Below are 26,461 nucleotides of genomic sequence, written 5' to 3'. Positions count from 1 at the left end.
ATGTCACCTTAAAAAGTCCTCTGTCTCTTAGGATTAGGTTGTCACAAAGGCTCAAATGATGAGGGTGTAAACAAGACAGAGGCTTTCTTTTTCACTCATGTAAAAAATGTCCATAGGTCGGTAGGGCAAGGCTGCATTACGGTCCCACGGTGATCAATCACCCAGGCTCCTTCCATCTTTCTGTTTGGCCATCCTTAACACATACCTTCGATCCTCAGGCTTATTCAAGACTGTGACACAAAGATGGGAGCACCCCCCCACCATTATGTGTGTTTTCCAGATGGCAGGAAGAAGGAAGGACAAAGACAAAAATGGGGCACCTCCTAGCTGAGTGAGCCTCTTTAAAGGAGCTTTCCTTGAAGTCCTACCTGATGACATCCTCTTAAATCTCCTTGGTCTTCTGGCTTCAAGGAAAGCTTGGAAATGGTGGTTTTGAAGCTGGGCACATAGTGGGTTCTGTTGGCAGGGAAGAAAGGAGGAAAGGAAAAAAGAGGAGGGGATGTAGGTAGGCAGCCCAGAGTCTCTACCCTGGCCTCCTGGGAGCTGATGTTTTAAGATGGACGAGACAGAGGCTGGTCACCACACCGTGTTAAACACACAGAGCTGTGCCAAGCTTTACCGCAGCCCATCCCTGGACCACTTCAAAGTCTGTAGGCTCAGATTGTTGAAAAGGAGGATTGTTGGTAATGATGGGATTGTCCCTCTCAGCTCTTCAGTGGGAGCATCAGAGGACTTTCTAGAGGATATAGGATTTAGAAGAACATTAAAGGAAATGATGCTATCAACAGAGGCCCTTTCAGGTTGTGTGGGAATGGCTGATGCAGACCCCTCTGTGTGATGTCACCTGTTCTTCTTGGTTTCCAGTTATATATATATGGTCAGGGGTATTTAAGGTAATAGTTGGAAGTTTGAAATGTAGTCAGTGGCTAGGGAAGGAAAGAAACTTCCTGATTTCCGTGAGAATCTCAAACCTGAACTAGACTCTTCATTAGTAGCTATAACCACCTGACTCTCCCTGCCCCTAGGTTTTTGATGACTTAATCGAACAATATATCCTAGAAAGTCATTACTTTTTTTTTTTTTTAAGATTTTATTTTTACGTAATCTCCGTACCAAATGTAGGACTCAAACTCACAACCCTGAGATCAAGATTGCATGCTTTCACAGGCACATTGTAGAAAGTCATTATTTAATATAATAACCAATAGTATAGGTAATCTACCCCATGCAAGTGGACTTTAAAAGAAAATAGGATCTTCCTTGCACCTTTTCTTCCTATTCAGTTAAAAACACTGAAATTAAAAAAAAAATGATTACAAGCTATAAAACCAGCAAATTGATTCTGAAATTCTATTTGAGTTGCTTTTTGAAGGTGTTACTTTTTTAAAAGCATTATTTGAGTTTGATTCAAAAATCTATGTTAGAATTTGTTGGGAACTTGGTGTCTGTGATAGAGCGAACATGTCTACAAATTTCTATACTTGTTTTGAGGTTTGTCATGTTGCATGACCTTGTTCAAATTTTTTAAATGCTTTGAAATTTAGAGGATTGAGGCAAAGAGTTTTTTCAAGTGCAAAGGTTTTGTGAGTCTAGGGTTTTGTTTTTGTAAAAATATTGACTTAGCAGGTCACCCCCTTCTAGCTCTGATCAAAATGCTCCTGAGATTTAATTCTGAAGGAGGCTACAGTTGCTAAAATCATAGGCTTGTGCAGCTGTCCATCCTAACAGCATTTCCACTTACCACCCTTGGGCTCAGTCCTGATGATTTATAAGAAATCATCATTCTTAAATATTCTTAAGAATATTTAATATTTAAGAATATTTAAGAATACTTAAGAATATTTAAGAATCCCCAAATGGTATCCAGACTTATGAAAAGGGCAAATGCTTCTTCCAACTTTGAAAGCTATATGATTTGGGCACTTGGGACAAGCTCTTATTATAAGAGCTTATTTGAGCCAGAACTTACACATTTCACAGAGAGTCTCTACTTCTGTTTCCCCGGGCTCTGTGACCCTGCATCCTCTTCCCCTGTCCTCTTATTGTCAACCTTTCTATCCTATGAGCATGTTGGCAAGCCTGTTCCATTTTTAAAATAACTTCCTCTTATTAGTTTATCTTTCCTCTTTTGTTAAAATGTAAAGTTCTCAAAGCAAAAATAAGAACAAAAGCACGATGCTTTCTGGTTAACTTCCTCACCTCTACATCACACTCTAAATCCCCTGCTCTCTGCCCTCTTCCTCTCCCCTCTACTGATACTACTCCACTGAAGCCAACAATGAAAGCCAACGGTTGCCAGATTCCAGTGGACACTTTCCAGCCCCTTAGCATCTTGGTCATCTTCACTGCCCTGAGTTCAGTAAACAGTCTCTTTCTCCAAAAAAATCTGTGTGCTCTTACTTCCACTGTATCACACTCATCTGGTTCTCCTTGTGTGTTTCCAACTTGTGTTTTGAATCTTTCATGGACTCTACCCTGCCTGCCCTTTAAATGCTGAGTGACATCAAATAGGGCACTATTTGTGAAAATTAAGAAAGTTTGAATGGGTAATCTCCATGAAAAGCAAGAAGGGTTTGAATGGGTCATCTCTAAATTCCCTCAAACTCGAATATCCTTCTAGTCACATTATAAGGGGTCAGGATTCACTGGCTTGAGCTACAGAAAATCTTGTGTTTCAAGCAGAAAGAAGTGTAATGAGAGATGATTAACATTTGGGCTGCAGTTCTGCAAAGGCATGTTGTTGGCGGCTGCTACTTTTTCGGAGAAATCATAAAAGCTGAAAACCAGTATGACGTCATTCAGCAGTTTATCATCATGTGGGAGACTGACTAATGGGAGCTGTGGTTTCAGCATAACAGAACAACCGACCATTCATGGAGTACTTGAGTGCTGTGACTTGGAGGGAGGATGGTATGAATGAGGCTCTTTGGCCACCATTGCCTCCAGACATGACCACACACCGGGCATGGTTACAGTCCTAGAGAGCTGGAAAGATTAAAACCACCATATATAAATGCTCCTATTGGGGACATCATGTTTGACTACGTATGACCACTGATGGTAAAAATGTTGGCCTTTTCCAGTAATAATTAAAGGGTACCTTTAGTTTTTAATAGTATTTTAGCTATATATGCCGCTAGCTACAATTTCAGATTATTTGCTGAGAGTGAGATTTACTTTACAGGCAGGGGTGGGAGCAAAAGTGTGAGGATCTTTGAATCTTGCGAAAGGGGGTGGATCTCTGAATCTCTGAAGTGCAGACGCTGCTGGGTGGGGGAAGGGGAATGGAAGAGAATGTTTGATGGCGCTGTTAAGTTTGTCTCCGTTGTGGTGGTACTTGCCGAAGCCGTCATTTGTGAGTGTGTAATATTCCCCCAGTAATGTTTGATTCAATTTAAAAACTCTAGGTCCCGAGCACTGAAGGCTGAGACTGATTTGTGTGATGGAGGATGTAGGGCATAATCTATTTAATATTTTTGAGGAGATTCAGAACTGACAAATAAGATCTTAAATCCCCCAAATTGTAGCATATTAAGTGATTGGGGGTTGGCAGAAGAGACCATACACACACTGTCACTATTAGATTAAAGTTCCCAACTTAATTAAACAAAGATATATAACATAATTGGCTGGTCATCTGCTAAGTCATTCTGTAAAGGTGTTGCCTTGGCTAATTTGTAACCAAATAAGGCCGTAGTCAACAAGATGGTACACAGATTGGACGACTAGAGACAGTAGATAGAGACCTATACCATTTTCTTGAGCACAGACGCAGAGCAGCTTTGTCAGCCTCTGCTGGGCCCATCCCTCTGCTGCCTTGTATGCGATGCACAGGGCTGCTGCCCCTTGGCAACTCTGAATGGGAGCCTTGGAATACCAGATGGGTGCCCAATGGCAGGCCTGGGAATTACATTAACTTTATCTGTACAGCGATGGTGCTGGCATTTTGCCTCCACCTTTCACAGCAAAGGACATCCAGCAACACTCTCCTGGGAAGCAGATTAACTTCTGTGAGTCACTGCTTTTCCATCTCATTTATGATTCATGACCTGGGTTATATTTTTAGCTTGTATTTATTTGGGTCTGAGAAGTGGGCTGAGCGGAAGTGTTGTTTGGAAACTTATGGAAGAATGAGGAGAAATTGGCACCACACATAAGCTTGAGTAGCCTGAAATTTGTTTATAATCATCAGACATCCTATAAACATTTGTTGAGATCCTACTATGTGTCATGTACTGTGCCAGACTCTAAAAATCCAAGTGACTGAGACCCAGCTTCTGCCCACCAAGAGCCCACTGAATTGTGTGGGCAGACAACTAACTTGATAGTAGTTGTACTAGAACCACTGCCTGTCCTCCCAGCTGTGTCTCTGGATTTTAGTCGTATTGAAGTCTTTGGTATTTTTGCAGCACCCCTTCTTTTTAAAAAAAAAATTAATTTTATTTAAATTTAGGTAATTAACATATAGTGTGTTATTAGTTTCAGTGGTAGAGTTCGGTGATTCATCAGTTGCATGTAACACCGTGCTCCTCACATCACATGCCCTCCTTCACGCCCATCCCCCAGTTACCCCATCTCCCCCAACCCACCTCCCGTCCAGCAACCCTCAGTTTATTTCCTATAGTTAAGGGTCTCTTATGGTTTTCTCCGTCTCTGATTTCATCCTATTTTATTTTTCTCTCCCTTCCTCTGTGATCCTCTGTGCTGTTTCTTAAATTGAGTTTCTTAAAACGAGTGAAATAGTATGACAATGGTCTTGCTCTGATTGACTTATTTCGCTTAGCATAATACCCTCTAGTTCCATCCACATTGTTGCAAGTGGCAAGAATTCATTCTTTTTGATGGCTGAGTAATATCCCATTGCATATATATGCCACATCTTCTCTATCCATTCATCTGCTGATGGACATCTGGGCTCTTTCTGTAGTTTGACTATTGTGAACATTGCTGCTATAGACATTAGGTTGCAGGTGCCTCTTAGGATCACTATGTTTGTATCCTTTTGGTAAGTACCTAGAAGCAGCACCCCTTATTCTTACTCTTACCTACTGAGCATGTCATGTTCTTGCCTGAAATCTCTCCTCCAACCTCCCCTTAGTTGCACTTTATGACTCACACCAGCATCCCTTTTTCTGAAATATCTTTCCTGATTCCCTGAGGCTCGGTTGGAGCCCCCTCTTACACATTCCCACAGCACATTGTATCCCAGTGTTTATCACAATCCTATGAAGAGTAGTCTTGATTGAGGTCCCTTCATGGTAGTGGAGACTCATTCATTAGCTCCCCAAACTAGGAGGTGGGTAGAACTCAGGGGGTTTGGGAAGAACAACACTGTCATTCCAGTACAATCATTGCCCCTTGCTGAGCTCTTCCCATGTGCCAGTCACTGTGCTCAGCAGCACACGTGTTACCACATTGGAACCTCGTAATAACCCTATGAAATGGGGAACTCATTGTCCCTATTTTATAGATAAGGATGAGATGCGATGTAAAGTTATTTGCCTCAGGTTTCACAGCTAGTATGTGCAAAGCTGAGATTCAAACACAGGCCTGCCTGGCTGTTAAAACCTGTGCTCCTAGACTCTGGCATATTCATTTTCCACTTCTGTGGTTACTGTATCAGTCATGATAGACTAGGTCATTCTGTGAATAAGCAATCTCAGCTTTACAGCAACTTAAAAAACAAAAGTTTATTTCTTGTTTAGACCCCGTGTCCACAGCAGATTGGCTGGGGGGCTCTGCACTGAGTTATTCTCCCTCAGGGACCTGTCATTCCAGTACAATCATTGCCCCTTGCTCAGGAGGCCTGAGGTCTCCAATCGTAAGAGAAGGGGTATGTGAAAAACCACTCTCAAAGTGATAGTCTACCTGAATATTATTGGCCAAATCAGGCACAGCACCCAACTTCAAACGGGCAGGAGAAGTGTAATTCTACTTTGTTCTGGGAAGGCAAAAAATCGGGAACAATAATGGAACAGCCCCAATAATTCCCACATATACGAAGAAAGGAGGGGCAGGGAGTAGATGAATGAAGACAAAATGGAAGGATAAAGTGTCCAGAGGAATGAAGGTCTTCCAGGGATTAAGAAAAACCTTGCTTTTTAAACCCTAGGTCTCTAGTTAAATGGCTGTTGAGATCAATTATTCAGTTGTTCTTCCTGTGAGCAACACCGTTAAGACTTCTCTTCCGAATGTATTAATGCTTTGACACAACCTGGGATTTCACTGGGTCCATCAGGAGAGCATAGTCAATTAGTATTACAAAAGCAGCTAATCAGAGTAAGGCCAGTATTCCAATTCTCATTTGCCTTTTTTAAAAAGGATTTATTTATTTATTTGTTTGTTTATTTATGTATTTATTTATTTGACAGAGAGATACAGCAGGAGAGGGAACACAAGCAGGCTGGGTGGGAGAGGGAGAAGCAGGCTTCCTGCGTGGCTCCATCCCAAGACCCTGGGATCATGACCTGAGCCGAAGGCAGTCACTTAACAACTGAGCCACCCAGGCGTCCCAATTCTCACTTCCATTATGAGGAACTAGTCTCACCACCTTAGAGACTTTCTCCAAGAACAATAGAAAAGGATCCCAGTCTCCTAGGATTTGGCCTCCAAAGTGACCAAATAAAAAAAATCTCTTAAAAGTTTCTTAGGAGGCCTGCACACAGTGCTAACACTTGCTCCTCCCCACAAGGGACTTGGCTTAAAGCTATTGGGTGCAGCTTTTGAATCTCATAAACATTAAAATGGAATATTAGATACAGGGCCCTTAAAGAGTTTCTGCAAAGAGCACATTGAGAGTATTTGGTCAAGGAAAATCCACCTATGTACAGTGCAATTCCTGTTTTTCAAGAGCACAGAGGGTGACCGACAAGGTGTGGAACAGAGCACAATGCTTACCATCTCGGGCAGTGGAGGCAGCCATCAGGCTTCAAGCCACTGTGAGACTGTAGGTTATATAAACATCTGCCACCTACAGAGGATGGCTGGCCTTCCCACTCTCTTTTCTCTGTATTAAAAAATATATATATATTGAATGAACAAGTCTAGCTTTTAGGCTTTCGGCTTTTGAACCTGGAGCAGAAGAAGGAGCTTTCAGCAGGGTCGATGTTTGGATTTTTAGAAAGATATGCAGTTCAATCAACTACAGGTATTTTGAGGGGCTACTGTCTGCCAGGCTGTATTCTAGGTATTGGGGATACAGCAATATCAGGTCTTTGCTGCTTACAGTGAGGGTTTGGGTGGATGGGGGACGAGAGGCTCCATGTAGTGTCTTCAACCCAGAAGTTTTCAGTGTCCTGAATTCATTTTCATTTTAAATATCTCCCCAGGCTGTACCCATCATGAAGCATGGGGCACTTCGGAGGGGTCAGCATCATGGGGAAAACTCCTACTTGACCCAGGTACCGTGAGGAAATTGCTGTGAGCAGATGTCTCATCAACAGGAGGCACATCACTATGTACTATCTGGTATCTTGGAAAAATGCTGGGCTTGGAGTCTTCCCTAGATGATCAGCATCTCCAGGTCAGGGAGATACCATGGACTATCATAGTAATAAGCATTAAGAGACCCATTAAGCAGCTCCATGGCCCTTGAACAGAGCAGCAAACCTCTAAGAATCCGTTATCCCATCCATAAATTGAGTGTCAGACCCTTACTCAGTGTCTGCTGCAATTTTATCGCAATGATCAAATGAAAAAAGACCATGCAGATCTCTGTGTCAAAGCATGTGGTCGCATAGGCTGGCCCTTCTGGCCTTGCCCAGCCACAGAAAGAGCTGCCCATGTCTCCCCATGCGTGGGTGCTGAGTTATTCCTGGGAGAGGCTGTGGCCCTCCCAAAGTTCCCCGTCTGCTTTCTGCCACAGGGATGACCCCTGGCTGAGTGACTGTGTCTGTGCTCAGGTCCGTAGGCAGAGATGAAACCTCTCTCAGTTCAAAAAAATCCCGGTGGTAAGGGGTTCTCGATGGGAGTAGGACTGTTGGTATGTGACCCAGCATAGCCACCCCACGTGATGCAGATGGTTGGCATACTTTCCTTGCCCACGGACGGCCAGGACTTTTTTCCAGATACATGGGAAGGTTTCTTTGGCCAGTTGTAGATAGCTCATATCCTAGTGTGTTAGGGCATCATCAAAGTGCCAACCTGACCAAGATCTTTATTGTTGATCTGGGCTTCTATCCCTCAAGACGTTTTATCTGCAGGATCCTGGATTGCCCACTATTATCAAAGAGAAATTTTCTTTTGAATCAATTTAAAACTTCCCTTACTTATTAATTAATTAATAATTTTAAAAAGTTTTTTAAAAAGATTTTATTTATTTATTTGACAGAGGTCACAAGTAGGCAGAGGCAGGCAGAGAGAGAAAGAGGAGGAAGCAGGCTCCCTGCCGAGCAGAGAGCCAGATGTGGGGCTCAATCCCAGGACCCTGGGATCATGACCTGAGCCAAAGGCAGAGGCTTTAACCCACTGAGACACCCAGGCGTCCCTTAAAAATTATTTATTTATTTATTATTTGACAGAGATAGAGAGATACAGTGAGAGAGGGAACACAGCAGAGGGAGAGGGAGAAGCAGGCTTCTTGCTGAGCCGGGAGCCCAATGTGGGGCTCAATCCCAGGACTCTGGGGCCATGACCTGAGCTTAAAGGCAGACCCTTAACTACTGAGCAACCCAGGCGCCCTTAAACTTCCCTTATTTAATTCTAAAATTCCCCCAGGAAATGAAAGTTAAGACATCAGCTCCGCTCTTACAAGGACTTTAAAACAACAGATGTTTTCTCCATCTGCTGTGGCAACGGAGTCTACTTGGTCGGGAAAGAGCATGGGAGGTGAGGGTGGCCGAGGTGCCGAGGTTTGCCCCCTTCACAGCCCTGCTTTGGCTTGGCCAAGAAGCCTGCAGAGGCAGTTCTGGCTTTCGGAAGAACAAGCAGAACGCACAACTTACTTTTAGAAGATTTCATCTTTGTGAAGAGTGAGGACTTCAGGTTGAAATGGCTTGCTTGCCAACACCTGGAGTGTGAATGAATGAACAATTACAGATACTCAGGCTGTTGAACCTGGGGCAAGAGAAGGAGCTCTCAGCAGGGGAGATGTTTGGATTTCTAAAAATATATTCAATTCAACCAAAGGGGCGTGTGTGTGTGTGTGTGTGTGTGTGTGTGTGTGTGTGAGAAGTTTAATTAACCAAAGCTTGTGATTTTGAGGGCTACTCCATGCCAGGTGGCCTTCCAAGGGTGGAGGTTAGAATGATCTCGGCTCTTTGCTACCAACGTTCTAGTGTGAGGAGACAGACAACAAACAAACAAACACGCCAAGCTGGCAGCAAACAGTGCTCCGAAGAAAGACAAATACAAGAGAACAGAGAACGGTAGAGAGGGGGAAGGTGTCCACGGCTCTGTGCTCTCGGGTGCAGGTTTCAAATGCGTGACCGCACCACTCCAAGAACAGTCTATTTTGGCCAAGACCCCTTGTGCCTCTTCCACAGAGGCCTGTCTTCTTGCTTGTCTCCCTGAGCTCCCTCGAAACGTGCTCCCCAGTATTGCTCCCTGTTCCAGAGGAGGGGCCCTGCGGCCCCATTGACTACGTGCCCCAGTTTCCCTCCCATGGTTGCTGCCCTAAGCGGGGAAGCCCTTCCCTTCCTTCTCGTACGATGCACGTCCTGACTCAGAGTTGGCACGAGGATGCTTTGGCCGGGTTCTCTTGATTATTTTAACTGGCAACATACCCCTTTAAGAAGGAACCCATGACAGACGGTCCAGTTAGGATGCAGGTTATTTTGAGACTTCCTGAATATCATTTCTTGGCTACTTCATTCCAATAAATCACTTACTGCACTGTAAGAGGTGCTGGGGATAATGATGACTAAGACACTCCCTGCCCTTGAGAAGCCCACAGTCCAGCTGCAGGCGTCGACATTTAAAAAGATAAATGGCAGAACAACTGGGTGAGCAGCTCCATGACTCCGGGAGCCCGAGGGAAGATCAGTGAGCTCGGTCTCAGGAGTGCTGAAGAGGACGTCCAACAATTTGAATGATTTTTGATGCCTCATTTCGTTCTTCATTATCCTTCTATTCGACCATATTTCCTGCATAGTTTACATTAGGGTCACACGCTGTCTCGCAGATAGTGTTTGTTTTGCCTGTTATTGTTGCTTGGTAACAGCTTTATTGAGATGTAATCCACATACATACAATTCACCCGTTTAAAGTGTGCAATTCTATGGCTCTTAGTACACTCACAGGGTTGTACCAATATCTCCAATTTTAGAACATCTTTATCAACCCCAAAGAAAACCCTGGACTCTTCAGCAGTCAGATCCCATCCACTAAACTTTACAGCTCTCCTTTCTAGCTCCGTAGGTTTGTCTACTCTGGACATTGCACATAAATGAAATCAGGCAACATGTGGTCTTTTGTGACTGCGTTCTTTCACTTAGAATAATAGTTTCAAGATTCACTCGTGTTGTGGCCTGTATCAGTAATCTGTTCCTTTTCATTGCCAAATGCTTTTCCAATGAGTGATGTGTCCTTTTTATCAGTCCATTCATCAGTTGACAGATACTTGGTGGTTTATAATACTGCTATGAACGTTTAGGTGCAAGATTTTGGTGTGGACATATGTTTACAGTTTTCATGGGTATTTATCTAGGAGTGGAATTGCTAGGTCATATGGTAATTCTAAATTTAACTTTTTGAGGAATTGTCAAGCTGTTTTTCCTAGTCCCTGCACCATTTTACATTCTCACCTTGTATGAGGGTTCCAGTTTCTCCAGATCTTTGTCAACACTTGCTATGTTGGGTCCATTTGTTTTTTAAATGATGGCAATCTCAGAGAGCATGAAGTGGTACCTCGTCATTTTGCTCTCCATTTCCCTAATGATGAATGATCTTAAGCTTACTGACCATTTATATATCTTCTTTGGGCAAATGTTTATTCAGTCTTTTGCCCACTTTAAAAGTGGGTTATTTGTCTTTTTATTATTGGTTGTAAGAGGTTTTTTTTATATTCTGGATCCAAGTCCATTACCAGATATATCATTTGCAAATATTTTCTTCCATTTTGTGGGTGGTCTTTTCATTTTCTTGATAATCTCCCTTGAAGCACCAAAGTATTTAATTTTTATGAAATCCAATTTATCTATTTTTTATTAGCTTGTGCTGTTGTTGCTGTTATAGCCAAGGTCCTGATTTTTGCCAATTTCCTTTTACCATTTTAACTCTCATACATAGGTCTTGGAACCATTTTGAGTTTATTTCTGCATATGGTGTGATGTATGGGGTCCAATTTCATTCTTTTTTTTTAATATATAGGTATTCAGTTGCTCTAATGCCCATTTAAAAAAAAGATTTTATTTATTTATCTGACAGAGAGTGATGAAACACAAGCAGGGGGAAGAGAAGAGGGGGAGGGAGACGTAGGCTCCCACTGAGCAGAGAGCCCAATGTAGGGCTTGATCCCTGAACTTGATCCCAGGACTCAATCCCAGGATTCTGGGATCATGATCTGAACCAAAGGCAGACACTTAACAACTGAACCACCCAGGCACCCCTCCTTCAGCACCATTTGTTGAAAAGACTGTCCTTTCCCCTTTTGAATTATTTTGGCATCCTTGTCAAAAATCAGTTGACAGTAAACATGAGGCTTTATTTCTGGGTTCTAATTCTATTCCTTTGATCTATGTGTCTATCTTTATGCTATACCACACCTGTTTTGACTGTGTTGCTGGGTAGTAAGTTTTGAAATTGGGACATGTGAGTCCTCTAACTTTGTTCTTTCTCAAAATCATGTTGGCAACTCTGGGCCTCTTGAATTTCCTTGTGAGTTTTAGGAGCAGCTTGTCAACTTCTGCAAAGAAGTTGTCTGGGATTTTGATAGGAATTTAGTTAATTTTATAGATTAGTTTTGAGAAATTTTGGTTTCGCCACCTTAACAACATAAACTCATCTGGTCCATGAAGGTGGATATCTTTCCATTTATTATGATCTTCTTGAATTTCTTTCAACAATATTTTATAGTTTTAAAAGTATAAGTTTTGTATTTATTTTGTTAAATGTATCCATAAATATATTTTTTTTCATTCTGTCACAATGGGATTGTTAATTTCATTTTTGGATTGTTCACTGTGACCTGTTGGGTTTTGAAATTAGGAAAACTTGCAGATACAATCTGATTTCTGACTTCTCTTGAAAAATCATATCCCAAAGGACTTGAGTGAGTGGTTTGCATTCTGTTCTTCTTTTAGGACACTTTGTTCTGAGTTTGTCCTCATCTGGCTACTTTCTTACATCTGGGTTAATTCACTCATTAATATCATAATTATTAAGCACTGAGTTTTTGACCTTTATGATTGTTCTTTTGGGAAATCTAACTTAGATGAGATTTAGTTTGAATACGGGGTTAGTATTATCTAAATCTTTAATATGATTATTTTTATATACACATCCTATTCTTTCTCAAAAGTTATTCAAGCCTCATCTTACACATTTATCTTAGGAACATTGGTGAGCTAGACTCTACACTGAGGATACAAAGAAGAAATAGACACCATTTTTGCTTTATAAAGAGATTTTCACATGTTGATAAAAAGTGCCATATGGGCAACCAGACTTTTATCAAAGGTCTGCTAGCAGTCTGCTAATAGTCCAGAGTGGGCACAGGAGGGCTTAGGAAAGGGAGTATAGTCAAGACTGTGGGTAAGGAAGGGGAGAAGAGGAGAGGATTCTTGGAAGAAGTGACCTTTGCATGATGATAGTTGGGACCCTATCCACTAAGCTTAAGAAAGTTGCATCTTTTCCTGCAGACTGGTCTTTTCTCTAAAGTGTGGTTCTTGGACCACCTGTAGCGGAATCACCTGAGTGCTTGTTAAAGCACAGTTACTCAGACCTACTGAAGCACAGTCTCTCAGAGTCCAGGAATCTGCTTTTTAATATCTTCTTTTTAACTTTCTCTGATGATTTTGAAGTTCTATAAATTTGGAGAAGCTCTGTCTGAGGATGGGGGCCCTGTGAAGATTTTTGGGTGGGAATGGAGTAGGATAGGATGGAGTCATATCATGCCAGACCCAAGTTTCAAGAAGGTGTTAGCTGCATTGGGAAAGGCAGATTCAGAGGTGTGGGGGACACCAGAGACTCTCTTGTTGTGGGAGTTATGTTCAAAATTCAGCACTAAGGTGAAACTCAGGTAGAGTAAAGAATACTCTGGGCCATCCCTAAATCTCCCACATCTGTGCACTTGGACTGTGAAAGCTCAGAATCAGTGTCTTATGTTTTTGTTTGTATTTACAGGGCGGTCTCCTTTCCCTGGGACCACTGAGGTCAAGGTCTAATTTGGAGAGTAGGGTTTGGGGCTACAGGGTTGAACAAAGAGATTGCTCTCTTGCTTACTGCCAGCCAAATGAATATGGTTCATTTCAGGTCCATGGAACGTGCATGTGTTGCAGTTGAGAGTCAGAGTGCCCCAAAGAGCGTGGTAAAATTTGGGTCAGGGTGTGGGGTTGAGGGAAGAAGGCAAGAGAGATCCCCTAGGTGATATGGAGCCTGAATTGGTAGGGCTCGACTCCTGGTTGGCTGAGGGATTTGAAGGAAGGGGAAGAGTTGAGTTTTCTGGTTCATGTAATGAGGTGGTTGGTGATACTGTTGCTTGAGATCAGAAATTTAAGTAGAGGAATAATCTGGATACACCAAATCTGCAGTCCAAGTGGAATAAATATTCATGTGATTATACCAGTCTGCAGCATGCAAAGAACTTGGATGGAAAATCTCTGTGCCATCAGTGCCCAGGTAATAACTGAAGGTATACGTGGGTGGGAGTAGAACTTGGGCAGCAGAATTTTCTAAGCTTCCCTGTTGATTCCAAGATGCAGTCAGGGTTGACTGCATAGTATAGTGTGAGAGGAGAAGAGACCATTGTTTAAAGAAAAAACAGGGGTAAAAATAAGGAAAAAGTGAAGGAGGCTAAGAAGGAACATTCAGAAGATGAAGATGAGGAATTAGAGAAAAATGTTCTCATGAAAGTCAAGCAGGAAGAGAGGGTCAGAGGAAACAGAAGGAGGTGAGTGGAGGTCAGCAAGTGCAATGCCCTGGGCAGGTGAACCAGAGAACAAAAACAGTTCACTCAAGTAGACTATGATAACGTAGTTGATTTGCTCAGTTTCAGTAGAGTTTTGAGGACAGAACTACTATAGTGAGTTGAGGCATGAGCAGAAAGAAAGGAAGTGGAGACAACATCTCAAGACTCTGAAGAGAACGTCCTCCTTCTGATTCCCCTTTCTTAGTGAGAAGGACTAGAAGTTATTTAAAGGTGGCACAAAAATCCTTCAGTGTCTTTGGGCCACATTGGCGGCCTCTACTATTGTCAAACATTTATTGCATGAAGGTCAGACCGTTGTCGTATCACACTGAACTATATACTGTTCTTTAGTGTTCTGATTGTTTGAAAGTGTCATTCTTCCCTATCTTATCAAATGCAAAGCCTATGCCTGGAGCCTTCTCTTGAACAATATCCAGCTATATTCCTGGCACAGGGGCAGGCACATTCTAAGAAAGGAATACTGTATGCCACAGGAAAAAAAAAAAAAAAAAAAGAGTTACTCCTACTTAATAATTAATGAACTGTGCTTCCTAGAGGTTAAGGCAGGCTTTATTTAAATTTTATACCCTATAATAATATTACCTACTTATTTTAAAAAATAAATAATCTAAAAGTGTAAAGTAAAAAGTAAAAGCCTGCTTCTCTCCCATTCCCAAGAAGTAACTGCTGTTACCTTTCTTACCAGTTTCTTATGTGCCCTTCAGACATTCTTTCTGAGGGTATAAGAATATATATCCTTTTCCTTTAGGTAATATGGTCAAAATCATTCTGTAACAGAGCCAGTATGAGAGATTCTTATAAGCTAGCTATCATTCCTCCTGTCTGAAAACCCTAGTAATTTCTTCAAAGCCCAAGATACACACAGCTATGAATAGGCTGTTCACCTCTCCCTGGGAGCAAGTGGTTGAAGCTCAAACAGTACAAAAATATTATTGCTGCCTTGGGGCATGAAGAGAGAGCATGAGCTAGGAGTTAGGTAAGCCGGCTGTCAGAGGCTGAATAGAAAGGTTGTCTGAGCACTGCTGAACTCCACTACTTTCTCACCACCCTTGTATGCCTCTAATAAATGTCTTTGGTGTCTTCTCAGTGTCAGGAATCAGGGAGTGTCTTGTGTCTCATGTGCCACCTCCTGTGGTCCCCAGAAGTAGCTGGATTCATCCTGCTCTCACTGCTGTGGCCCCCAGGCTCATCTCATTGTTAGCCATGTCAGTAGACCAAAGGAAGAGTCAGTGGGAGCCAGCTCAGTGACCCTTTCTGTTTTTTCTTTTCCTGTTATACAGGGCTTACACAGAGTAGCAGGAATGGGCTATGGTCTTTGGAATAAACCCTGATTCAGTCTCACTGAATAAATGAAACTGAGACAGGCACTTCCCTTTAATAGACTTTAATATCTTCATCTACTAAATGGAATGACTAAACTCCTAGAAAGAAAAGAAATAATCTCTTTCATGATTCTCTTATCCTTATGAGGCTGGGTTTTTTTCTTTCTTTTCTTTTCTCCTCCTCCTCCTCCTTCTTCTTTTTTTTTAATTTTAATGTAGGCTCCATGCCTACGTGAAGCTTGAACTCATGACCAGGAGATCGAGACCTGAGCTGAGATCAAGGGTCAGATGCTTAACTGACTGAGTCATCCAGGTACCCCTGAGGCTGGGCTTCTTAAGAACAGAGACCCTATCTTATTCAGATTCACATTTAATAAACAAGTAAGAGGTATTGTCATTCCCAGTTTATACCTAAATCAACAAACCAAACTTTTCCTTCCTCAGGCACTGACATTCAACTACTGTCTGATTATGTGGTCAACAGGTACCTAAACAAAGAAGTGAACAGATTATTTTTATGCACTGCCCTCTCTTTGCTTCCTCATAGCAATGGTTTCTGAGTGAAATGGACTATGTGAGTTAATGAAAAGACCAAGTCCATTCTGGGCTTCAGGATAATTGTGAAAAATCAGGCACCAATTCCCTCCCATCATCTTGCTCAGAACGCCTTTCTTAACACATGTCCAGGGGGGAAGGGAAAATGTACTCATTGTCATATCACCTCAGGCATGACTCACATTTCTTCAGAAACTTTGGTTTATCATAATGAAGTTGGCAGAAGGTGTGACCTGTGCCATTGCTGGCAGTCAAGCGTATGGAGCAAAATAGCTGTTCCAATGAAGGAAGGGGGATCAGAAGCAATGCCTGGGTCTGTCTTAGAAGGAAGCAGATGAGGTGGGTATTGCCGTGAAGTGTGATTGAGAACAAAGCCTTGGAAGAGTCTCTCTCTTCCTGTTCTCGGTCTCTCCACTAAAAATCTCTTTCCTCACTGATAACCCAAATTCCTCCATTGGTGATTTCCGGCACTGGACTGAGAATTGCCTCCACTTTGACACTTCCTCGCATGGGTATGGGTGTTGAGTCTCGTTGACCTTGGAGCATCTCTGTCCAGCTGACTCTCTGTTTGGCTTTTTTCCCATTCCTGTCAGATATGCAGTGTGTTCTACCTTCCTGCTAAAGTCCCCACCATCAACTTTATCATCCAGGGCTCTCCCTACCCACGGCCACTAGACTGCCTGAGGAGGAGGCATGTGCTCCCCAGCCTCTCTCTTCACTACAAAACCTCTTCGATTTAGGTTGTTGTCAATCTCTAAGATGGGGACTAACAAAAATAACAAACAGAGGAGACAACAGAGAAATTTAGAAGTCTTCCAAAGGTATCAACCTGGTTTATAGTTCTGGAGTCTTTTTCTGAGTTCTTATTTCTCCTGTATGCCTAATTTATCCCCCAAGCTGAGAGACCAGTCAAACCTTCACATCCCACCATCTCTTCTCTCCCTCTGCTCATTTTAAAGACACTGTTGGAGTTGAACAATGGAAGCTCTAGTCATTCTTCCAACTAGTATTTATTGAGTACCAGCTTGTCCCAGGCACCATCCCAGGTGCTGGGAATACAGTGTTGGTTATAATGTTTACAGTCAAGGGAATGAAGACGAGCAGTAAACAAGCAAGCCAACCAGTAGACCTGATAATCAGTGGCATGAAGGTGACCAGTAAGGGCTGTGATGAAGGGTGACAGGAGGCGGTGATATTTAAATTAAAACATTAAGGATGAGAAGAAGTCAGTCCTGGAAAGAGATGGGGGAAGAGAAATGCAGAACGGGAGAGGGGAAGGGGCAAAGGCAAAAGCCCTGTGTTTGCAAAGAACTGGGTGTATTTGAGGAAGAGAGAGAAGACTAATGTGGCAGTGAAGTGTAGAGGGGAAGAGTGACACAGATGAAGTTGGAGGTTAAGGAGGGGTGAGAAGACACAGGGTCTGGGCATTTATAACATGTTTGTTTTGATAATAAAAACCAGGGGTCTCAAGCAAAGGAGAGACATGGCCTGATGTGTACTTTTGAAAAGTCACTCTGGCAGAAAATGTAGGTGTTTACATTTTCAAAATGTGCCTTGATGGGCTGGTTAGGACTACCTCATCTTGATGATTTACCACTGAAGGGAAAGATGACACCCATCTCTGTACTGACAATGCCTCCTGCGGGAATTGGAGGTGTAGCCCAGACCCGTACCTCAACTTTGTGGAGACTTCATTTTTTCCAGGGTGAGGGGTGCAGGAAACAGGGGACCTGGAGCTAAGTCTTGACATGGGAGAAGACACTGAAGGTAGAAGAAACTGGGGCAGCCAATGAGGATATAAAAACAATCTTTTTAGTGCACCTCCATGTAAAGCTTGAACCCTTGGAATCTCCTTTCCTAGGAATTCTTTTTTTTTTTTTTTTTAAGATTTTATTTATTTATTTCATACAGAGAGAGAACACAAGTAGGCAGAGAGGCAGGCAGAGACATAGGGAGAAGCAGGCTCCCTGTGGAGCAGAGAGCCCGATGCAGGGCTCAATCCCAGGACCCTGAGATCATGACCTGAGCCGAAGACAGAGGCTTAACCCACTGAGCCACCCAGGTGCCCCTTCCTGGTAGTTCTGAGATGAGCTTTCTACCATATTTAGATTTCCTTTCCTATTAAGTCTTATGGATTATTGGACAGAACTCTCTAGACTTCACTCATTTTCCCAGTTATATCTTAACCTGGGGAAGTTAAGCATGATTGGAATGATAGAAAGCATTCAAAATTTTTTTTGTTGTGTCAATACTAGAGACCCAAGAGGAGCGTAATAAATGAATCTGGCTGAGAATCACGAGGTGATTGTCCTGGCCAGCCAGCTGTCCCAGCACTAGGCTCTGGGCAACATTTGGTAGGCTGGTATGCCATTAAGATGCTACATCTACAGAATTTGCTCAGAAATACTCTAAGAAGTGTCTGGGGAGGCACCCCTCAGATCCTGCCATCCTTCCCTGGTGCTTTTGCCATTTCCAAGCAGAGGGAGGCTGGAAGGCTTCCAAAGGAAAGCTAAACAGGAAGCATATAATTTCCAAGGAGCTGACAGATCACTTTCAATCAGACCGCTTGGCTCTCATAACATTTCCGAGCTCATTCTCGGAGAAAGTCTCTCCCTTGTCAGCTAAGGCTCTGCTAAGAGGATTTACTCCCACGGCCTCACTTGGCAAAGCTACACAGAAGACTACTAAGTCTGCATCCCTAGGCTTAATTCTTCTCCACCATTCCAGAATCCAATTTTCAACTGCAGGCTTGTCATTTCCTGGATACTCCACCAATGTCTTTCAGTCAATGCATCCCAAACCAACTCATCATCTTTCCCTCTCCTGGTTTTCCGGTTTCTGTTAATGGAATCACTGTTCCCTCTGCTACCCTGGCTGGAAACATCTGAGTCATACTTGACTCATCCTCGTCTCTTATTCTCTACATCAAACCAACTGCTGAATCGTGTAGTACCCATTTCCATGACGTCACTTGAATTTGTCCCCTCCTTCCTATTGCCGCCATCTCTCCTCGGTGTGGGCTCTCATTACTTCTCCCTTGACAGGAACATCCTCACCTCTCCCCTCACTAATAACCCACCACCATACTGCTGCCGACATGAGGCTTCTCACACACAGATTGCCCACCTCGCTCTTGTACAGGCAGCCCACCATGGTTTCCACATTAAATAAATATAAACTCTCTTTTCCCTTACAAGTCATAATTCCTTTCCCAATACTCCATGTTCAAGGGAAGCTTACCCATCCCTGGCATAGGACATGACTCTTTCTTCCTTTCTGGAACCCTTTCAGTAAATGATCTTGTGAAAAAGAACGATCTTCTTCTATGACTAAATTCTGTACTTCTGCAATTAGATGCTTGTTTTATCTCCTTAGGAGCTTCACTGTTCCTCTGTTATTTGCCTCACATGACACTGGAGCACATGCAGCTACCTGGGGCTGTTCTACGAGCTTCACCCATGTGAAAAAATTTAACTCCCGTAACAATTCTAATTGTAGTCCCCATTTTACCAGTGACAAAATTGAAGTGCAGAGAAGTTGAGTAACGTGCTGAGCTTCCATTAGTGACACGTGCTTAGCTTGCCAATAAGTGGCAGAGCCAGGAGTCAGACGCACACAGCCCATGCCCTTAACCAATGAACTCACATCATCTTTATTTACCTGCCTTCCCGATATCATGGCTGGGGTTTAGCTGATGTTTTAGAACTCAACTGAGGCTTAAGGCATGTGTCCATTAATGGTCCGAAATATCAGTGGTAGGCTGGCTGTGCCAATGTTAAGTTGATAATCAGGAGCTGACTTAAGGTGTTTCCCAGGAAATCACTAGGAAGATGAGAAACATCATTGTGCTATTTTTAACCCCTACTTATTCTTTTTTTCTTTCTTCTTATTTCAGTACATGGGCTGTATTGAAGTACTGCAGTCAATGAGGTCACTGGATTTTGGAATGAGAACCCAAGTTACAAGGTAAGAGAACAAAAATGGAAGAGGCTTTGGAGGCTACAGTTTAAAGTCAGAACAGTTTCTCCCTGTAGGAACTTCATGCAAGCTTTCAAATCTACCATGGGCTTTTATTTATGGCTGGAAGGTAGAACATAGCCCAGTGACCTTGGGTGAGGGCCTCATCATGTGAAAGACTTCCCAGCTGTGTGGTGGAGCATCTGCAGTCCATATAAGAACCGATAAGATGATGAAGTCATAGAAATCTCTAGTTTTCCAAGTACCAACAGTATTTAAGAGTATGTCTAGACATTGGCCATTACAGAACCTCAGACCTGTTTAAGAAGTTGCTGAAAAGAAGACCAGGGAAGAGTTTTCTGTGTCAGAAAGCCCACGTTCTCCCCACTTATGAGGCATAGAACCCTCTTGCTCCACTTGCATCTTCTTCCTGTGTGTACAGTGAGCTGCGTGGGGTTGAACCAGGGGAGCCTTACCCAGCATAGGGGAAGAACCCAAATCGTGATTACACAGAGCACAAGTGAGAAGCAGAAATACAAGGCCTGGGTCCCTAAGGTCAAGCTCAAGGCAAAAATGGAAAGAGGAACAGCAAGTGTCCAGACTGGTAACTGGGAGAATTGTGAGGTAAGGGGGTGAGGTAAGAGAACTGGGTTGATGTGAGTGATTCAGGACGGAGCCTCCGGCATCTTTTCTACGTGGTGTCGCCGTGAGTCTCAGGGATAAGCCACAGTGCCCATCTGCATCTGTGGTGGCAGGCCACCCTTTCCAAAGGTGAATGTTCTCATTGTGAAGACAGGATAACTCTTCCTAGGGCTCATCCCATGAAATTGTGGGCCTCGAAAAAATGTCGTGTGGTTCAAAGTTTTGAAAAAAGGAATCACATTGCTCTTTAGGAGAGTGGCAGTATACAAGAGAATATTAAAAACCCTGAGAAGTTCTGTGTAGCAGTTCAAAAAATCCTCTCACTAGATTGTCTAAACTTATTTGGCCCCAGAATCCCTTTTTTCATGTAACATAAATGAACATCCCACGGATCCCTAGGATTCCATGAAATGCACTTTAGGAAATGCTATTTTGGACTCACTAGGATGCATTCTAATCCGTCTTCCCAGATTTCTCACCAACCCCCAGTATTCCCTACGGGGCCACTCAGATGAAATGTAATTCTACTTCTTTTGTACTCTTGGTGGCTTTCTCAGTTCTGGGCACACAGAGGAGGCTCAATGGAGATTGTTGAATAAATACATGGTTCTACCTGATTGCATCCTGGGATTTGGAGATAGCTGCAATTCTTCTCTTCTGAGTTTTCTCTTTCCCATTCTCAGTCCTTCAATTATTCTGCAGGTGACCTGGTATCTAGATGACTTTCTCCCATATTAATCCTACTTCGGTTGTGTCCAGGCTTTATTTTCATCCCCATGATCCTCGACTTGGAGAAAGCCCTTTCTCCAATCCTGAGCAGAATACAGATGGGAGGAAAAAAAGTAGCTATGCCAGGTACCTGGGATAAGGATCCTGGACAAAGGAATGCCCCCTGTCTTTACCTGAGGATGACTGTTTTTCCTGTTTATTCTCCTACTTATTTTCTTTCACTCAAAAATTTATGGAGTGCCCATTAAGTGCCTGAAACTGTTCAAGAATTGAGGCTGCAGAAGCGTCTGACCTCATGGAGTTTATGTTCTAGCTGGGGAAACAAGACTATAGAAAGGAAACAAATAAATATACAACAGAGTTTCACGTAGTAATGAGTGCCATTACCATAATAATAAAGCAGGGTGAGGGATAGAGATGTAGGGGGTGAGCTTTTATTTTTTAATTTTTTAGAAGTTTGTGTATAGTTGACAAATGTATACATTTCTTATACAATGTTACATTAGTGTCAGGTGAACAACACAGTGATTCAACTTCTCTATACTTTATACTGTGCTCACCTCAAGTGTAGTTACCGTCTGTCTAGAGGCTTTTAAATTTTATTTTCTAGTTATAAAAAGACTGTATGGTTACTGAGAACATTTGGAAAATACAGAACAGTATGAAAAAAGAAAATCACTCATAAATCTCACATAAGATAACGTCTACCAACATTTTGTCTTTCGGAATGCCTTTCTGGTCTTTCTTTCATACATGAATGTACAATGATTTTTTATAGAAAATCTAGAAAATAGGGGCACCTGGGTGGCTCAGTGGGTTAAGCCTCTGACTTCCGCTCAGGTCATGATCTCAGGGTCCTGGGATCGAGCCCTGCATCAGGCTCTCTTCTCAGCGGGGAGCCTGCTTCCCTCTCTCTCTCTCTCTGCCTGCCTCTCTGCCTACTTGTGATCTCTCTCTCTGTCAAATAAATAAATAAAATATTTTTAAAAAATCTAGAAAATAGTTGATACTACTTCTATCATCTTGAACATTTCTCTGTTACTTAATGTTCAAAACTATTATTTATCGTAACACAATATGCATGACTTAAAACTTACCATTGTAACATTTTTAAAGTGTACTGTTCAGAAGCATTAATTACGTTCATGTTTTTGTGCAACTGTTACTTACCATCCGTCTCAGAACTTTCTCATCTTTCCAGGTCGAAATTCTGTACTGAATAAATAATATCTCCTCCTCCCCTTCTCCCCTAGCCCAGGGCAACCACCATTTTACTTTCTGTGTCTATAAATTTGACTACTTCTAGATACCTCATATAAGTGGAATCATGTAGTATTTGTCCTTTTGTGGCTGATTTATTCCATTTAGCATAATGTCCTCAAGGTTTCGAACAAGACCAAACAGTAGAACTGTTTTGAAGCCATTTGTTGTGTGTTGCTGAATTGTTCTGCAGCAGAACTGACTACTTGATATTCTTCCCTCTCAGCTACATAGTATCTTTTGATTTTAGTATGGATTTTTTAAATCATTGTGAACTTGAAAGTCTGTATTTTCCTATCGTTTAGCAATTGGTAAAAGATTATTTTTTCTATGCCATGAAGATTCAATTTATAACTAATGTACACACCCAAGGGAAGGTGCCCGGCACGGTATCTTTGTATCCTTGTAGATGCGCCCACGAGTGATTCAGGCACACCTCACTGTGCTCTGGGCAGAGTTGTGCAAGTTCAAGGATTTCTCTAAAATCTCTAATTCCTACCGTTTCCCAGATACTTACTTTTCTTCCTTCTCTTAATTTTTCCTTCTTTATCTCATTCTCCTTTCTTCTCTCAACCTGCATGTATTTTGACATTTGGCCACTTTTCAAGTTGCTTTGTTACCAGTTGTCGTGGGTGTTATCATTAAAACCTTAGGTTTAATCAGGTTTTTAATTATTTTAAAAACTCTAAAGTTCACATGCTCGCGAAGGTCATATAACTCATAATCCTAATTAGTAAGAGAAGAAAGATTTCACTGGACTAGTTAGAATAAAGAAGGGGTTTTATTTTGTATGGCCACAGCCATCTCCCTCCCCTTACCATCAAACATAGATGTAAAATCAATCAGGTGTGAGTGCTGGTCAGCTAGTGGGGCTCATTGCCCCCGTGGATACAAACGATATTTCAGGCTGATGTCCCACTCATGATAAATGGTCTCATCATCTCCAAATTAGTTAATACATTATTCCGGACAATAGGGAGAGAGCAATGGGAAATTCCAGATGACAAAGGAGGAGCCATGATTAAGATCTACCAGGGGGGGTCAGCATTTGAAACAGAGAAGAAAGGTGGAGTTGAATTTTTCTCTTCATGACAGACCTTTCTGCCAATTGTTTGAGGGGTAAATGCACAAGACTTTTAGAACACAGAGAGTCCTCAAATGGAGCAGAGAACAAAGAAAAGGACAAGAGGCCATTCACTTTCTCGGCGGTTCCCTGGATCGTACCCCTTTCAAAGCTTCCATCACCCCCCTCCCTCCTTGACTCCAGATTCAGTCCCCAAAGAAGCCCCGTGGGTGGTTTCTACTGTTGTTCCACCACTAATTCTCACCCAGGCATTTATCCTTCAGACTGATTTAGGACCAGATATCAGTTTTGAGTAACCAGGTATTCATGCAAATGGGCAAAGAAGGAGATTCTCCTGATAGAAAAGAGAAACACGATCATTTAGAACAAAGGCTCACAGCCACAGTTGTCTTCAAAATGTCTAGAAGACAATATCAAGAGGAAATGAGAGAAAAATCATGCTAAGGATGATAGTGTCATCTGCACTCTTCAAAAAGGAATTTCTATCCTGGTTTTAAAAACAAAGCTGAAGAAAACAAAATGCCTCATTCGCTCTAAATCAGGGTGTGCACACACACACACACACACACTCACACAAAATAAGTCAGGTCACTAAAGCCTTAAGTCTGTTTTCCCTTCTTTGAGTGAGCATTCACATCAGGCAAAGAAGAAAAAAATCTTCCATCTCTCCCTAAGGATGCCTCCTTCTTTGTATCTAGGTGGGAAATTGCCTCAGCTATGGAAGGGGGGATAAACAACATTTCCGAGTAAACCCAATAAGTGGAGCTGGTGGAACAGGGCTTGACTCTCAACCCCAAAGAACAGAACTTCATAGGAAGCTGTGGAGGGGACATCTGGTTCAACACATTTTTTTTTTTTCCCCTCAGAGTGGGATCGGTTGTTATGGCAAGTTTTACTTCTTGGTAATGAGAAAGCTGAGTGGAAAATTCATAGCTCTGGTGTAGAGCACAGCTACGTCGCCTTTTGGCCACGGGACTAGATTATCATCACTTTCTGTGTAGCAGCTTCACCTTTTTAAAAAAAATTAACATATGTATTATTTGTTTCAGGGGTACAGGTGTGTGAATCATCAGTCTTACACAATTCACAACGCTCACTGTAGCACAGACCCTTCCCAGCGTCCATAACCCAGCCACCCTATCCCTACCCGTTCACCCCCCAGCAACCCTCAGTTTTTTTCCTGAGATTAAGAGTCTCTTATCATTTGTCTCCTCATTTGTCTCCCTCTCTGGTTTCATCTTGTTTCATTTTTCCCTCCCTTCGCCTATGATCCTCTGTCTTGTTTCTCAAATTCCTCATATCAGTGAGATCATATGATAATTGTCTTTCTCTGACTGACTTATTTCTTTTAGCATAATACCCTCTAGTTCCATTCACCTTGTTACAAATGGCAAGATTTCAGTTTTTTGATGGCTGCCTACTATTCCATTATATATATATATATATATATACCACATCTATTTTATCCATTCATTTGTTGATGGACACCTAGGCTCTTTCCATAGGTTGGTTATTATGGACATTGCTGCTATAAACATTTGGGTGCACGTGCCCCTTCAGATCACTACATTTGTATCTTTGGTTAAATACCTAGAGGTGCAATTGTTGGGTCAGAGGTAGCTCTATTTTCAACTTTTTGAGGAATGTCCATACTGTTTTCCAGAGTGACATTCCCACCACTAGTTCATCGCGTTTATCACAGGGTGTCATTTACTTCAAGGGGCAGAGTGAATTGTTGGTGGGAGGGACCTCAAGATCGTGGTCTCACTACTCAATCCTCTTCCTGTATTTATTGCCTTATGTTTGTAACTCATATTTAGTAATAAAATCAGCCTGACTAAGCACAAGACACCAAACACAGGATCTGCCCACACCAGGCTCCCCGACAGCTGGGAAGCAGCTGCTGGCTGTGGGTTTGCCTCATTCCTGTGATTGCCATCCCTGGGGGTCTATGAAGGAAGATGGGAAGTTGTTAGACAATGGGTGGTGAATGTTCCCTTTTTAGGGTCCTGGCTTGGGATTCATTTTCTCTAGCCTCCTGTAAAGGGCTGAACATCATGGATTAATTTATCTGCCCCATTCCATTCCATTCCATTCCATGGGGGCAAAAAAACCTTGAGTGGTGTCGTTTTTCGAACTGCTGCTATAGACACAAAGCCGGCTATTTGTGTGATTTGGTACTAGCTAAAGCAATGGGGAACCAGAGATCATAACTCAGAGGATATTGTAATTGGACCAATTTCCTGTTTGAAACATTACTGCTAATGAACACTGATTCTGCAAATTTAATTCACTATCTTGAAATTTTGATTCTTTGGCTTCAACAGGATGTTAAGCAGTTCTTCAGAGACCAATCCATACTGTGGGTGGGTGTGGGGGGGTGTGTCTGTGTGCACACGCACGCACACTAGCAACCATTTGATGCAAAGCAGATCCACAGTGCAGCTGAACATTTACATAAAGGCGTGTGTTTGTGGTTTCTAAGGCATGCGAATGTGAGGAGGGCAAGTATTCTGTAGAGGTCAAATATCTATGTTTGGTGACTAAATAAGGTATCTATTTGAAAATAGGCTGGCATTTACCTAAATATCCTGAGGATTAGAGGAATGAGATAGGTTGCAGCTACCCAGGAATAAGTGTGTGTATCTTGGAGTGCCTGGGGCACCTTGGTGGCACAGTCTGTTAAGTGTCCGTTTCTTGGTTTCTGTTCAGGTTGTGATCTCAGGGTCATGGGATTGAGCCCAGACTCAAGCTCCACGTTCAGCACAATCTGCTAAAGTTTTTCTCTCTCCTTGTCCCTCTGTCCTTTCTCTCTCTTGCTCTTTC

The 26,461-nt window shown here is 42.4% G+C and overlaps 1 protein-coding gene across 1 annotated transcript in view; it reads left to right on the top strand.

Moving 5' to 3' along the window:
• The window catches only part of SHC4 (SHC adaptor protein 4), a 135,039-nt gene that overhangs the window by 21,136 nt on the left and 87,442 nt on the right, over nt 1–26,461 (top strand). The window contains exon 2 of the mRNA XM_059372782.1: nt 19,859–19,929. Within this exon, the coding sequence (XP_059228765.1) occupies nt 19,859–19,929 (71 nt within the window). The remainder of the gene's footprint in view (nt 1–19,858; nt 19,930–26,461) is intronic.

The sequence above is a fragment of the Mustela nigripes genome, chromosome 13 (genome assembly GCF_022355385.1).
Source record: "Mustela nigripes isolate SB6536 chromosome 13, MUSNIG.SB6536, whole genome shotgun sequence".
NCBI lineage: Eukaryota > Metazoa > Chordata > Mammalia > Carnivora > Mustelidae > Mustela > Mustela nigripes.
Note: the sequence above shows the minus strand (reverse complement) of the source record. Positions and strands in the feature narration are given on the sequence as shown.